This window comes from Fukomys damarensis, unplaced genomic scaffold (genome assembly GCF_012274545.1).
Source record: "Fukomys damarensis isolate Sample0158 unplaced genomic scaffold, DMR_v1.0_HiC HiC_scaffold_30, whole genome shotgun sequence".
In the NCBI taxonomy this organism is placed as follows: Eukaryota; Metazoa; Chordata; class Mammalia; order Rodentia; family Bathyergidae; genus Fukomys; species Fukomys damarensis.
In genome coordinates this window covers 69,397,422-69,414,296 of record NW_022900942.1, presented here as the reverse complement: position 1 = coordinate 69,414,296, position 16,875 = coordinate 69,397,422, and the positions used below count along the sequence as shown (strand labels likewise).

General features: G+C 37.6%; 1 protein-coding gene across 3 annotated transcripts in view; it reads left to right on the top strand.

The window, feature by feature from the left end:
- LOC104872697 (zinc finger protein 709-like) overlaps positions 1–15,187 on the top strand; it is a 48,225-nt gene extending 33,038 nt beyond the window's left edge. For all 3 annotated transcript variants that reach the window (XM_019209754.2, XM_019209753.2, XM_033757384.1), the window contains exons 2-4: positions 9,488–9,614; positions 9,790–9,850; positions 11,458–15,187. In XM_019209754.2, the coding sequence (XP_019065299.1) occupies positions 9,527–9,614; positions 9,790–9,850; positions 11,458–14,110 (2,802 nt within the window). In that variant the 5' untranslated portion in view covers positions 9,488–9,526 and the 3' untranslated portion in view covers positions 14,111–15,187. The remainder of the gene's footprint in view (positions 1–9,487; positions 9,615–9,789; positions 9,851–11,457) is intronic.
- The last annotated feature ends 1,688 nt before the right edge of the window (positions 15,188–16,875 follow it).

Here is a 16,875-nt window from a genome sequence, read left to right as displayed (position 1 = left end):
AGTTCAGGGAGTCTAGGTGGCTGAGTATCAGACAGTTCCATCTCGTTATCCTTTGAGGTTGCCTTCGGTGATCTGGAAGTCTGTTTTGAGACTTGTTTATATGTCTTCTCATTTCAACAGATGCAGCCTGCTATGCCTTTGTTGAGGCAACTTTTTGCTCACCAAGCCATCTATAGTTCTCAGCAAGCCTTCTTTCTGCTGCTCACCACTGTGCCAATTCCTGGGTTCAAAATGGTGGCCTTTTGGATCCCTCAGTTGACCTGTTGTCTGGGTGGGCTACTGGCTGGAGCCTGTGCACACTTGGGATGGTATTTAGGTGTGCCTCTCACTGAGGCCCCTATATAGCTGTTGTCTAAGAGGGTCTTTGGCTGGGGGTGCACCCCAGTTCCTTTTCTCTGTGTAGATTTCTGGCCAGGGTCTCTGTGCACTTATCAATGGTATCAGGTTAAGCCTCTGGCTGTTGCTTATGTGCCTGTGTAGCTCTTTTCCAGGCAGGCCCTTGGCTGTGGCTGATGGTATGGTGGGCTGCTGGCTGAAGCTTGTGTACCTGTGCAGCTCTTTTCTGGGTGAGCCTTTAGCTTGGGCAGGTATGCCCAAGCCTCTGGGGTCAGGGCAGAGCCCTGGATGGGATCCCGCGGCAACCACGCCCCTCTGGTCCACACAGCTGCCCACCAATATCTGTGCACACTTACCAATGGTATGGTGGGCCTCTGGTTTATCTATGTAACATTGATTAAACTATTTCTACTTCTATCAGTAAATTTGGGCTATTACTTGAATCCAGGGATCATTTCAAATATATTTCTGATTTTATGCTGGTCATTTTGACCTTGAAAGTGTGGTTCCCTTCTTCATATTTCCAAAATGCTGTGTTTGCATGTGTGTAGCAACATCCCTTGCTGCATTCATTTCTTATTTATTTATTTACTTATTTTCAGTTTTTTGAGACAGGGGCTCAGTACGTAGGTCAGACTTACCCTTAGCTCACTATAGAATTTAGAGCAATTCACCTGCTTTAATCTCCAAGTTCTATGATTACAGCCATGCACCACTATACCCAGCTCGTATTTTTTAAAGAACATGAAGTAAAATGTTCCAATTTTACAAATATAAACCAATGTACAGTGGTACCTGTTTTAATAACTTAAATTTTTTTTCAATTTTTGGAAAGATGAATGCATTTGTGTTTTTGTGAGGAAGACAGCCATAGTTGTGTTTGTCACCAGATGTGGAGTTTGCAAATGGAAGCAAAATTTTGTTGGGTGCTTTTGTTTATGAACTGAATTGTTTGCAAACAGAAATGTTTTGAAACAAGGTATTACTGTATTTTAAATAATCAATTGAGACAAATACTATCAAACAAATGTTTTATATAATAACCCAACTCAGATGTTTTCTAGAATGTGCACACTGTGAAAAGCTTAATCATCTGTGCATGACTGCAAGTACACGAAATGCATGCACTTCCCTATAGTCAGTCCAAAAAAAAAAAAAAAAAACCTATTATAATTACTAAATTCTGGTTTAAGGCCTTAATATATTGGTCTCATTTTACTCTGTCACCATAGTGAGTGCTAAGAGAATAATTACTAAATAGGTGAGGAAAGGGACGGAAAAATGTACAAAAAGTTATTCATTGACATAGACAATAAGAAACAGTTACTGGCCTCTTAGGCTCATATGCTTATTTGTTACCTGCTGGCCAGTGAACAAATCAAAGTGTTTGGTTAAGAATGGAAAAGATTTGGTTAAAGCTAACAGTGAGGAGATCACCATCTCTCCATTTAAAAGTGGGCAAGGGTACTTTAGCTTAAGAAACTGTTAACCTTCAGAGGTAATGCAAATCTGCACCCTGGCTTCATCCCTTCAAGCCATCTTCCAGCTCCCTGTCCAGCTTCATCCCTTCCAGTTCATTGTCCCCTTTCTTGTGGAAAGGAAACCTGAGCTCCAGGCTTCCTGGTGTCATCATCTACATAATTCGCTTTTCATCTGGGGTGAGGATGGGTGGGAAAGCTGTGTATGCCCTAAGTCTCAGTGAGCCACTTACCTCTAAAGGGAAAAAATATCTTTTAATGTCCTATATTTCAGCCAGACATGGTGGCACATATCTGTAATCCCAGGAGTATGGAAGCTGAGGCTGAGGCAGAAGGATCACTTCAAGTTAGAGGCCAGCCTGGTGTACATAACAAGGCCCTGTCTCAAAAATAATCCAAAAGGTATAATAAAGTGCTATTTTTCAGTGCTTGTTACAATACTATTTCATCTTTGTACAGCCTAAAATTTCACCATTATATCTTTTTTTAGTACATTTTTGCAATTCATGCAGTTTACAATCATCTTGAGAGGAGTGGTGCTTGTTTCTTTGTTTTTAATACTCTCCCTTTTTTTCTTCCTTCCCTCCCTTCTCCAATTCCCCATCCCAATTTTCTTTCCTACTGATATTATGAATTTAGCTCATTATTGCATAAAATGTTTACATTAATTGACTTTAATAGATTCTTGTACATAGCATATCTTTTTCTTATTTCCCCTTTCTGTCCTTGTCACCCCTCTTTTTCCCTTGAGTCACTTCCCTATTGCAAAAGAACCATCTCCTAGTCCCCTTCTATCCATTGTTTATTATTCTCTCTGTACTTTGCAAACAGAGCGATACCATATGGTATTTAAGCTTCTGGGTCATTGTATTTTCTAGGTGCATTTATTTTCTTACAGTTGTCTCAAATCTGTAATTTTTTATAGAAGAATAGTATGCTGTTATATATAGATTCCACATTCTCTTTATCCAATGATCTGTTGATGGGTTGTGCTGCTAAAAACATTGGTGTGCAGGTATCACTGTAGTATGATGTCTTAAGCTCTTTGAGGAAGGTACCTAGAAGGGAGAGAGCTGAGTTGTATGGAATTTCAAATTTCAGTTCTTTGAGAAATCTTCATAATGACTTCTGTAATGCTTGTACTGCTTTACACTCACACAAAAAATTAAGGGTTCCTTTTTCATCACAGCCTCATGAGCATTTCTTACTGTTTGATTTCTTGATGATTGCCATTCTTTCTGGAGTAAGTTAGAATATTAATATTGTTTTATTTTACATTTCTCTACTGGCCAGAGATGTTGAGCATTTTTCATATATTTGTGGACCATTACTATTTCTTCCTCTGAAGTGTATGTTCTTTTCTCTTGCCTATTTTTTGACTGGATCATTAATTTTAGGTGGTTTAATTTTTTTCTATTTTTTGTATATTGTTAATATTAGTCCTTTAAGGAGTAGCTGGCAAATTATTTTTCCCATTCTGTATGTTGATGATTCACTCTACTAAGTGATTCTTTTTCTGTATAGAGGCGTTTTAAAAGTCTGGTATAATCCCTTGCCATTCTTTCTTGTGCAGTTGAGGCTCTGTTTAGAAAATCCTTTCCTATATTTATGTCATCAAGGGTTTTCCCTGTTTTATCTTCCAGTAGGTTTAATGTTTGTTTTAAGGTTTAAATCTTTGATTTCAAATTAGTACATTGTAAGAAATAAGGGTCCAGTTTCAATAGTATGTACACAGATAACCAGTTTTGCAGGCACCACATGTTGAATAGCCTGTCTTACTTCCAACATGTGCTTTGGGCTCCTTTTTGGAAGATCAAATAGCTGAATGTGTCTGGAGAAGTTTGTATCCTTCATTCTATTCCATTGATCCTCCTGTCTGTTGTTGTTCCAGTACTCTGCTGGTTTATTTGTTTGTTTGTTTGTTATCATTATAGTTTTCTAGTATAGCTTGACTTCAGCTATTGTGCCTCCTACTTTGCACATTTTGCCAAAATTGCTTTTGCTCTTCTGGGTCTCTTCTGGTTCCAAGTGAATCATAGGGTTGTTCTTTCAAGATCTTTAAAGTGTGCTGTAGCTATTTTGTCTAGGACTGCATGAAATCTGTGTAAGAGTTTGAGGAGTATGGCCATTTTGATAATATTGATTCTGCCTTTCAAGAAGTAGAAGACATCTTTCGATTTTCTGATGTCCTCCTCAATCTCTTTCTTCAGAGTACTATAGTTTTCTATGTAGAGGTCTTTCACTTCCTTGGATAGATTAGTTCCTAGCTATTGCATTTTTCTTGAATCTCTTGTGATTGGTAGTATTTTCATAATTTCCTTTCATCGTGTTTATTGTTGGTGTGCACAAATGCTAATGATTTGTGTGTTGATCTTGTATCCACTACATTGCCAAAGTTTATTTATTACTTCTCATTTTCCTGTGTGTATCCCTTTTCTTTCTCTTGCCTAATTGCTTGGCTAGTATTTCAAATATTATATTGCAGAAAAGAGGAGATAGTGGACATCCTTGTCTTCTTCCTGATTTGTGGGGGAATGCTTTTAATTTTTCCCCATTTATTGTGATGCTGTCTATTGATTTGTCATAAATAAACTTTATCATATTTATATATGATCCAATATGATCATGTATGGTTGACTTATGAACTCATTCAGTTCCTGAGGTCTTGTTGCAAGTCAAGTTGGTTGTAAGACAATACAGCTGAGGTCTGGATGTTTATCTTGGTATATTCTATAGATAACAAGAAGTAGATGAATCTTCCATTAACCGAATTAAGACAAGTTATTCGTATGTCATGCTAGTCATAACTTGAGGGTCCTCTGTCCTGTTTTCTTCAGTTTTTATAATGAAGGAGCATTGGATTTTGTCAAAAGACAGAATCTGCATCTTTCTGTATCTATTCTCTACTTCTCTTTTCTGCGTCTATTGATAAGATCATATTGGTTTTAACCTATTTATGTGATTGATGTACTACATTTATTCACTTACATATGTTTAACTATCCTTCCATCTCTGGGATGAAACCTACTTGAACAGGATATATGATCTTTTTGATAAGGCACTGCAATTCTGTTTGCTAATATCCCACTGAGGATTTTTGTATCTATATTTATTAAGGAGATTGGCCCCCAGTTTTGTTTTTTAGTTGGGTCTTTCTCATGTTTGGGGATCAGGATGATACTAATTTCCATAAATGTTTGGGAGCAATTCACACCTTTCAATTTCTTTGAGAAGCTTGAGGAATGTTAGTAATATAACATCCTTAAAGGTTCTGTAGAATTCAGTAATGAATGCATCAGGTCTTGGGCATTTTTAGGTGGTAGATTATTTCTCTGTCAATTTCATTGCTTGTTATTGAGTTATTAAATATCTTTATGTCCACTTGGGTTAGTTTTAGTAGTTTGTATATGTCTAGAAATCTGTCCCTTTCTTCAAAATTTGCTAATTTGTTGGAATATACTTTTTTTAAAGTATTTATTATCATCTGGATTTTCAGCATCTGTTGTGATTTCACCTTTTTTAATTTCTTTTTTGGGTTGTTTTGTTTTGAGGCAGGATCTTGCTATGTCGTGCAGGCTAGCCTTGAACTCACTATGCACTCCAGGTTGGCCTCATACTCAATGTGGTGGTCCTCCTTCCTCAGCCTCCCAAGTGCTGATATTACAGGCCTCGTCTTGGGTTCACCTTTTTTTATTTGTGACTGCGTTGATATGAGTCTGTTTTCATGTTCTCTTCAGTCTGGTGAAAGTCTTATCTATTTTATTCTTTCAAAGAACCAATTCTTTGATTTTGTTGTTGTTGTTGTTGTTTTAATTCTTTTAGCATCAATTTCATTGATTTCTACTCTCATCTTTATAGTTTCCCTCAATTTCAATTTGGGGCTGGTTTTTTGTTTCTCAATATTTTTCATAAAGTTGTTTACTTGAGATTTCGCTGTTTTCCTAATAGCATTGTTTAAAATAAATTTTCTGCTTGGAATTACTTTTATCATGTTCCTGAGTTTTCAGTAGGTTGTACCATCGTTGTCATTATCTTTGAAAAAATTTTTGTACGTTTTAAATTTCTTTTGTGACTCATTGGTTGTTTAAGAGTATATTTAATTTTGCTGAAGCTTTTGTTTTCTCCAAAATTTCTTCTGTTGATTTCTATTTTCATTGCACAATGGTCTGATAGTGTGCATGGGGCAATTTCTGTGTTTTATATTTACTTAAGCAGGCTTTGTGGACAAAGTACCATGTGGAAGTACCATGTAGAAAAAGTACCATGTGCTATTGAAAAGTATCATGTGTTGCTGTTGCAGAGGGATGGAATGAATACTCTGTATATATCCATTAGTTCATATGTTCAGGGGTGGTTCAGCTCTGAAATTTTTTACTAGTTTACTTAGTTGATCTACCTCTTTGCAAAAGTAGGGTATTAAAATCCCCTACTATAATTGTGTTACTGTTTATTTGATCCTTTAATTTCACCAGTTTTTGTTTTATGAAGATGGGTGCTCCCATATTCAGTGCATATAGGTTTATCAATGTTACCTCTTATTCAATTGTTCCTTTAACTAGTATGTAGTGACCTTCTTTGTCTCTTCTAATAAGATTTAACTTGAAGTTTACCATATCTGATAATAGCATTGCAACCCTTGCTTGTTTTGGGGGTCCTGGTCTCTGAAATGTTGTTTTCTAGCCTTTAATTTTTAGTCTGTGAATATCTTTGGGGATTAATCAGGGTTTTTTTTCTTTTTATTGAGTTTATTGGTACATTCTAGGTATACAGTACAGTTACATTCATTACTGGGATCTTGTACCTTTACATGACAGGTCTTGGTTCTCATTTTTTCCCCTTGTCCCTGCCCTCCCTTCACCCCCTCCTCCCCTCCCCATTTACAAACACTTTATTTCCATTTTTTCATTTTCTCATATTTTTTTCTTTTCCCTTATTCCCTTTCCCCTACCCTTCCCACTTTTCCTACACCTTTAGCTCTTTTCTTCCTATTTCTCATTGTTAATTATCTCATTAGGATCTTGTGTACTATTATAGTTCACAAGAGCAGTTTCTTGAATGCCACAGATTGTTGTATTCTGTTTTGTGATCCAGTCTGCCATTCTGTGTCTTTTAATTGGAGAGTTGAGACCCTTAACAATGAAAGATATTAACTGAGATGTGTTGGTTATTTTCATTGCCTTCTTTATCTGTTGGTGCATACTTTATCTTCTCCTGGTGTTTTTTTTGTTGCTGTTTATCCATTGAGCTCGTTAGGTTTCTGTTTTTTGAGCTGTGTACAGTTTGTGGGGTTTTGTGTGAAAAATGTTCTTAGTATTTTCTCTGTAGCTAGTTTACAACTCATCTGTCTTCCAAGCTGGTCTTCTCAATGAAATACCTTATTTCTCCATCTTTTTTTTTTTCCCATTAAGTTTATTGGCACTTCTTAAGTATACAGTACAGTTACATTCATCCTTGGGATCTTGTACCTTTACGTGATGTATCTTGGTTCTTATTTCCCCCCCACACCCCTTCGTATTTACAAAAACTTTGTTTCCATTTTTTAAATTTTCTCATATTTTTTCTTTTCCCATCTTTCCTTTCCCCTATACCCCCACTTCCCCAACTCCTTTAGATATTTTTGTCCTATTTCACAATGTCAGTTATACAATTTGAACCTTATTTACTCTTTTAGTTTTTCACACCAGAGAAAATATTTGATATTTACTCAAGTGTGCGCTATTTATTTCACTTAAGACTATGGCCTCATTATCCATTTAGCTATAAATGTCTCTAGTTTCTCATTCTTTATGGCTGAGTAGTACTACATTTTATAGAAAAACCACATCTTCTTTAGTCTCCAATTGATGGGCAGTTGGGCTGTTTCCAAGGTTTAGCTTCTACAAACTGTGCCACTATAAACATGGGTGCCCATGTATCACTGTGGTATGATTCTTTTAATTCTTTTGGAAAGATACCCAGCAGAGGGATAGCTGGGTCAAATGGGACCTCTAATCCTAGTTGGGTTTGGGGGGGGGTTGTTTGTTTGTTTGGTTGTTGTTGTTGTTTTTTGTTTGTTTTTTTTTTTTGGTTGGTATCTCCAGATTGATTTCCACAGTGGTTGCACCAGTCTGCACCACCAAGAATTCTCCATCTGTTTTGAAGGACAGCTTTTCTGGGAAAGGTAGATCTCAACAGGCGTCATGGCAAAGTTTTTTGTTTTTGTTTTTGCTTTGCTTTGTTTTTTTGTTTTTTGTGAGCTTTTTTAGGGTTTTTTGTTTTGTTGTTGTTGTTTTATTTTGTTTTGTTTTTTGAGACAGGGTCTCACTGTAGTTGAGACTGACCTGGAACTCACTTTGTAGCCCAGGCTGGTCTCGAACTCACAGCGATCCTCCTGCCTCAGCTTCCCGAGTGCTGGGATTACAGGCGTGCACCACTACTCCCAGTTTGGCAAATTTTTTGAAAGGCATCTTATGGAGGGTGTATAATGTCCATGTTTATTTATTTAGAAATATTTCTATTGATAAATGAATTTTAATTTGAGTTTTATTATATTAAAGAAAATATACTTAGGAAAATATCAATAAAATAAAATATCAAATATGTAATGAGTGTTTAGAACAAACATCATTTTCAACATCAACTCTTTACCTGCTTCAAGATCTAAAAAGTAACAGCAGAAAAAATTGCTATGTAAACTATAATGCAAAAACAAATAAAACTCTACTATATTAAATAATCTTTGTTTCAATTATCACACCTAACATAGTCTTCACACATGAGAACAGCATGAATCATACATAAGTCTCAGTTGCACTGACAGCATGTGTGCTTAGATTTCCTTTCCATACTTGCCACCAGGCCATACTTGTCACCTCACTCTTCTGTCAGGAGCTTCTTATTATATCATACAATGTGCACTTAGCAGGAAAATAAAATAGCATATGTGTAATGTTTGGAATAAACATCAATATTTTCAACATCAACTGTTTACTTCTCAGATCTAAAAAATAACAGCAGAAATAAATTCCTAAGTGATCTATAATGAAAATACAAATAAAACTATCACAAAAATAATCTTTACTTCAATTATCACACCTAAGGCAGTTCCCACACATGAGAACAGCATGTTACATACACAAGAATCATTTATCCTTATAGCACATATGTTGTTATAGCAAGTCATTAGATATTCATCTACCCTAGTTCTTTTTACCCCACATTTGATCTACTAGGCTGTCTCTATGAACTGTGCTTTACAGACCATGTAGAAATAAAACTGGGGTTAACCAGCAGAAGAACCAGTATTCCCATTCTGCTATTTCTTTAGCATTGAATCCCATCGAGAATCAAAATCCCTGTGTGACAAGTGCATGTGGATAAAGAAATAAAATGTTTGTAGATGGGGAGGGGAGGAGGGGGTGAAGGGAGGGCAGGGACAAGGGGAAAAAATGAGAACCAAGACCTGTCATGTAGAGGTACAAGATCCCAACAATGAATGTAACTGTACTGTATCCCTAAAATGTACCAATAAACTCAAAGCTGAAAAAAAAAAGAATAAATATTTGATGACCAAAAAATGAAGTAAACATTTGCGGGACTCAGCCTCATTTCAACTTTTTATGAGTAGATTTGAAATATTTTGTGTTGTAAGTCTGACTCTTTTTTTTACTGGAAATATATTTCTGATGATGTAGAAGGCAGTGACCTTTGATGATGTGGCTGTGAACTTCACCATGGAGGAGTGGGCTTTGTTGGATCCATCCCAGAAGAAGCTCTACAGAGATGTGATGTGGGAAAACTTTAGAAATGTGACTGCTATAGGTAAGGAAGATATAATTTCTCATTTATGCAATCAGGGAGCATTGGTTATTGCTCATCAGTGCAGTTCATTTATTGGAATATGAAAATGACCACATTATACCATGAATCTAACTGGAAATAATGATTTTTATTTAATGTAGTAACTCATCATTACATTTCTTTTTCTACATTTTAGGAAGACACTGGGATGACCAACAAATTGAAGATCAGTACAAAAATTACAGGAAAAATCTAAGGTAATTTGCACTCACAAGAATGTTCCTCAATGTTCAAAAATATTAAAACCAAGTAAACTACATAAATGAGGCCATGTTAAAAAAAAAAAAAAAGTACAGAGAGCCAGACATGGTGGCATGTGCCTGTAATTCCAGCACTTGAGCAAATTGTCTCAAAAGTCAAAAAACAAAATGAAGCCACATTCAGATTTCTTTAACTGCACAAAATTTCTTTAAAATTGCATACATGTTTAGTATCTAGAATCTGACAGTTGAATATTTGAAATATCTCAGTTTTTGAAATGTAGGGAGTATTGATATTATGCCACAAGTGACATTATCTAATGTATTATAATAATAAATTATTTTCCATGCTCAAGATTATAAAACTGTTGTATGAAATTGTATGTAGATATTGATGAAAGAAAGATATATGCAATTTCTGTTTGAGAGCCAAGTGCAGCGTATCTAATTACATATACATCTGTTTTCAAAAGACTGCTATTTTATCAAACAAATGTATTTAAATTTGGTATTTGCATTAAGTATTTGCAACATAGGATAACATTGAGGGTTTATTCAAAATCCAAATCAACGCCCCTGTTTTGATAATAGCTGTTTTCAAGAAGTCCTGAAAAGCATTTAGGCTATTAATGTTCTAAAATACAATACTAGAAGGCACTTTCTCATGTTGGTGGGAATGTCACTGCAGTAGAACATCTATAGAAATGTGCACAGGAGTTCCTCAAAAAAGTAAAAGTAGAAATTCTGTTTTATCCAGCTATACTTCTACTGAGTGTAGTCTCCCAAAGTTAAAGTAATCATATTACACATACATGCATATCTATGTTTGCAGCAGTAAAAGCTACAAAGTGAAGTTCAGGAAACAGTCTATATGCCCATTCACAGATGAGTAGAAAGGAATAATGGGATAGCTCAGCCAGGATGGAGCATGCTTGGAAGCTGAGGCACATTTATGCTCAGCATGAGCAACTTAATGATTGATGAGAATCAGTCTCACAATAAAAGATAAATAACTAGGAGAATGTAACTCAGTGCTAGGACCTTGGGTTTATTCTCCAGCACTGAAAATAATATGGTGTGTCCATACAATGCAATGGTATTCAGCTATAAAGGAGAATGAAATAACGTCATTTTTCAAAGAATGGATAAATCTGAAACCCCTATTACCCATATTAAATAAGATAAACACAGAAAGTTCAATATCATGTGTTGTATTTTGTATGAGAAATGCAAGATATGAATTAAGTAGCAGAGATGGTGGAGAAAAGAGAGGCAGACATTTTGAAGAGGATAAAGTAGGCTCAGTGGAAAGAAGAGGGGTAGAGGATGGAAGAAAAGGGCATGAAAAATAATCAGCATGTGTTATACATATATACCACTTGTTCAAAATGAAAATAACCAGTACATATTGTGAGCATATCAATTCCAAACTCCCGAATGAATACTGTTTTGGTAAAAGCTGTTTCCAAGCCATCATTCAAAGTGTGCAGTAAATTCATGATCAAATATGCTTAGGAGACATCGTATCAGATCTCCTCCTGGTAAATGTTACTATAAAGATATTTTTAAATGTGACTGGTTGTTATTTTTTTTTTCTTTGACAGAGGTGCAGAGGTAGCTAAATGCTGTCAATATAAGTTATGGTATCAACATGGGGAGAGAGTTTTTATGACTCCCAATACGAATGTGCACATGAAACTGCTTAGTATAAAACCACGTGAAAGCTTTGCATATAGAAAGCCTCTGATTGGTCATTCATCACCAACTGTGCCCATCGTACATAACACTGTACTCAAATCATATGAGCTCCACAAATTTGAACAGAAGCTGTCTAACTGGCGCAGACATGGGAAAACCTCCACTGACTTTCAGTCCTTTCAGAAACATGCAGAGACAAATCCTGAAGAAAAACTTTATGAATATAAGAAGTGTGAAATATCCTACTTTAAGTGCACTGAAGGAAGTAAACTTGAAGAGAAAGCCTCTGTATATTATCAAGATGTGAGAGCCTTCAGTACACCCAACTATGACAAAATCCGGGAGAGAAATCACAGTAGTGTGAATACCTATACATGTATAAAATGGGGGGAAAGTTTGAATTCTCACCATGATATTCAGAAATGTGAAAGAGCTCACACTGGAACAGACTCCTATATATACAAACATAGTTGGAAACAATTAAATAATAAAGCTTTTGGTAATCATGGAAGAACTCACATTGTGGGAAAACCCTATACATGTAAGCAATGTGGGAAAGCTTTCAGCAAACAGAGTCATTGTCAAATACATGAAAGGACTCACAATGGGGGAAAACCCTATGTATGTAAGCAATGTGGGAAAGCTTTCACCACAAACAGTTCTTATCAAATACATGAAAGGATACACACTGGGGAAAAACATTATATATGTAAGCAGTGTGGGAAAGCTTTCAGCACACACCGTTATTGTCAAAGACATGAACAAATTCACACTATGGAAAAACCCTATGTATGTAAGCAGTGTGGGAAAGCTTTCAGGAGACACAGTAATTGTCATTTGCATGAAAGGACCCACACTGGAAAGAAACCCTTTGTATGTAAGCAATGTGGGAAAGCTTTCAGGGCACATGGTGATTATCAGTCACATGAAAGGACTCACACTGGGGAAAAACCCTTTGTATGTAAGCAATGTGGGAAAGCTTTCAGCACACGCAGTTACTGTCAAAGACATGAACGAACTCATACTGGGGAAAAACCCTATGTATGTAAGCACTGTGGGAAAGCTTTCAGCAGACATGGTAATTGTCAATCACATGAAAGGACTCACACAGGGGAAAAACCCTTTGTATGTAAACAGTGTGGGAAAGCTTTCAGGACACATGCTAACTGTCAGTCACATGAAAGGACTCACACTGGAGAAAAACCCTTCGTATGTAAGCATTGTGAGAAAGCTTTCAGCACACACAGTTATTGTCAAAGACATGAACGAACTCACACTGGGGAGAAACCCTATGTATGTGAGCAATGTGGGAAAGCTTTCAGGACACATGGTAATTATCAGTCACATGAAAGGACTCACACTGGGGAGAAACCATTTGTATGTAAGCAATGTGGGAAAGCTTTCAGCACACGCAGTTACTGTCAAAGACATGAACGAACTCATACTGGGGAAAAACCCTATGTATGTAAGCACTGTGGGAAAGCTTTCAGCAGACATGGTAATTGTCAATCACATGAAAGGACTCACACAGGGGAAAAACCCTTTGTATGTAAACAGTGTGGGAAAGCTTTCAGGACACATGCTAACTGTCAGTCACATGAAAGGACTCACACTGGAGAAAAACCCTTCGTATGTAAGCATTGTGAGAAAGCTTTCAGCACACACAGTTATTGTCAAAGACATGAACGAACTCACACTGGGGAGAAACCCTATGTATGTGAGCAATGTGGGAAAGCTTTCAGGACACATGGTAATTATCAGTCACATGAAAGGACTCACACTGGGGAGAAACCATTTGTATGTAAGCAATGTGGGAAAGCTTTCAGCACACGCAGTTACTGTCAAAGACATGAACGAACTCATACTGGGGAAAAACCCTATGTATGTAAGCAGTGTGGGAAAGCTTTCACCACACACAGTAATTGTCAAATACATGAAAGGACCCACACTGGGGAGAAACCCTATGTATGTAAGCAGTGTGGGAAAGCTTTCACCACGCACAGTTCTTGTCAAATACATGAAAGGACCCACACTGGGGAGAAACCCTTTGTATGCAAGCAGTGTGGGAAGGCTTTCTGGAGACAAAGTCATTGTAAAACACATGAAAGGACTCACACTGGGGAGAGACCCTATGTATGTACACAGTGTGGGAAAGCTTTCACCACACACAGTTCTTGTCAAATACATGAAAGGACCCACACTGGGGAGAAACCCTTTGTATGCAAGCAGTGTGGGAAAGCTTTCAGGAGACAAAGTCATTGTAAAACACATGAAAGGACTCACACTGAGGAGAAACCCTATATTTGCAAGCAGTGTGGGAAAGCTTTCAGGACACGAAGTCATTGCAAAACACATGAAAGGACTCACACTGGGGAGAAACCCTATGTATGTAAGCAGTGTGGGAAAGCTTTCAGGACACAGAGTCATTGTAAAACACATGAAAGGACCCACACTGGGGAGAAGCCCTATGTATGTAAGCAATGTGGGAAAGCCTTCACCACACACAAAAATTGTCAAGGGCATGAAAGGATTCACAGTGTGGAAATGCTATGTATGTAAACTATGGAAAAGGCTTTCAGTTACTCTAGGAGCCATTGAAGACTTAAAAACTAAGAGGGGAAATTGACTTTGAATATATAAAATGACTTTCACTGACATCAAAGGATAGTGCAGAGGAGATCTGTGTGCAATATAGCAGTCTCACTACACAGGTGTTAGTATATACCTGAAAGAATTCATATAACAGAATATGATTACATATGAACAATGTTGGAAATATTTTATTTTTCTCAATGTATTCAGATTCATGAAGTATTCACATGAGAGGCAAGTCATATATGTGCAATAAATATGGAAATCCTTCCATTTTTCCAATTACCTTGAAAATTATGAAAGAACTCCCACTGAAAAGAAAGCCTATGTAAACACTTATGAAAGCTTTTTATGATTTTCATAACAACATGCACACATTTCAAATTAAATTTAGTATAAATATCAAATGTGAGAGAGTTAAGAATTACTGACAGAGACATGTGTTAAGAATGAGATACACTGTTTCAAAGCACACACACAGGGACAATCTTCCTCCAGTGTATCTGTGGAGTAACACATGGATGTGGTTAAAAAGTTCATAATAATGTTAGATTTAGAAAAAGCACCATGCATTCGAGTCTTCAGTACATGGCCTTTAAGGGACGTTTTACATGCAAGCCTTAGTTGTATGGGTAAAGTGCACTTTGTTTGTACAATGAAATTTTATTGAATTTTGAAATACTTTTGTGACTTTGGATTAACCAAGAGGTCATTACATGAAATATGCCTCGCATAGACAAAGCTTGATCATGTTTGTTTTTAACATATAAAATTGACAACTTGAAGCAGAGAATTTAGTTATAGTTGCCACATGTGTGGGTGGGGAAGTTGAAAGATGTCAATGAGAATGAGAAAATGTAATGTTTCTTCTGTAGAGTGCAAAGTGGCATGTCCCATACTGACTGCAGTTAAGGATGCAGTGCCACATAGCATTATAACTTGCTAAAAGTTGTTTTTGTTTCCTTCGTGTACCCGAAAGATAATTGTGTTAGGTGATGCAAATGCTATCAGAAAGGATGTGGCAATTTCACAATATAAACAGTAACAAATTGTATTATGCATTTTCTATGTATAATTTTGTTTCCATGTTTAATGAAGTTAATACAATAAAATTTAACAAAAATAACATGACTAGTTTCATGATATGTCCACAGAATCTCTCTTTTCTTCAGTTTTTATAAATGTAGTTTAGTTCATACCATTTCTGAAAGTATTCAGTATTATTCGGTCCCAAGTGTAGGATATTGTTAAACTGAAATAATTCAGTATGTTAGTACACTATGAGCTCTAGCTGCTTCCAGTTATAATCCGCACCATACCTCATACACTTCTGTTCACTTCTGTGGTGCACAATGAACCAATGAATGTCTTGTTCTCATACAGCCCAGGAGACTCCACATGGAGCTCAGGACAGAGTCTACATGGGGTTCAGGACAATATCAGCACATGAGACCAATGACAGTGACTTTCACACATGGGGCCCAGGACAGCATCTGAACACATGGAGTCCAGGACAGCAACTCAACACTTGGGGCTTAGGATAGCAACTCAGCACATGTGAACCAGGACAGCTACTTGTCACGTGGGACTCAAGACAAAGATTCAGTACATGGGGCTCAAGATAGTGACTCAAAACATGTCCTGGATAGAAATTTGGCACATGGGGTCTTAGGAAAGAGACTCAATATGTGGGACACAAGACACTGACTCAATACATGGGGCCCAGGAGAGTGATTCAACATACGGGAGCAAGTATAGAGACAAAGCATAGGGGCCATAACGGTGGCTCTTCATAATGAAGCACAGGACAGTGACTCAAGGCATGGATTTTAGGACAGGGAATTGGCACACGTGGCTCAGGACACTCCACATCGAGTACCTGACTACGGTTCTGTCACTTCCCTTTACCGTGGAGGTCACCACTTGGCAAAATTCCCAACATTCAAGAACAGTAAGAACATCTGATTCTCATAACCCAGCTTCTGGGAAAGAGTCATCCAACTGTGGGTGGATTCAGCATTCAAGAGGAACAAGGGCCAGGCAGGATGGTACACATCTGTAGTCGCAGTGCTCTGTGAATTTGAGGCAAGAGGATAGCAAGTTCAAGCCCAGCCTGGGCAACTTAATGACTTAGCAAGACCCTGTCTTAAACTAAAAAGTGAAAAGGCTGGGGATATAGCTCAGAGGGAAGGTCCTGGGTTCAGTTCCCAGCATGACAAAAGAAGAAAGGAAAGATACAAAGGGGTGTAGTCATCTGTGTGCACAATGATCTGTGCTGCCTGGGGTGACCCAGGAGTTGTCCTTGTGTCCAGCTCCAGGACAGCCCCTTCCTGTTCCATGTGGGCCGTGCTTGGTACTGTCATTGGATAAGGCACTGTGAGTCTTTGCTGATGAGGAGGCAAAGAAACAGTGGTAAACATGCAGTGTGGCCATTTGGGGAAGGGAGCCTGGTTCAGCCTCCCTTGGCTCATGTGCCTGGTCCTGTAGAGTCAGTTTTGGTGAACATTAACAAAAATCAGAAGACCCCAGACTCAAGATCTTATCCAGCCCTTCTCCAGACCAGAGCTGAGATCCAGGCATCACTTGTGCATAATCAGCCAAGGATAGTGGGTACCCCTTTCAAGGAACAGCCTAGCACTGTGACAGCTCATTTAGACTGTCTTCCCATGGCTGGGTAACCCACCTGCACAGGCCCACCAGGTGCCATCCCTTGGCCATGGCTTCCCACCTGC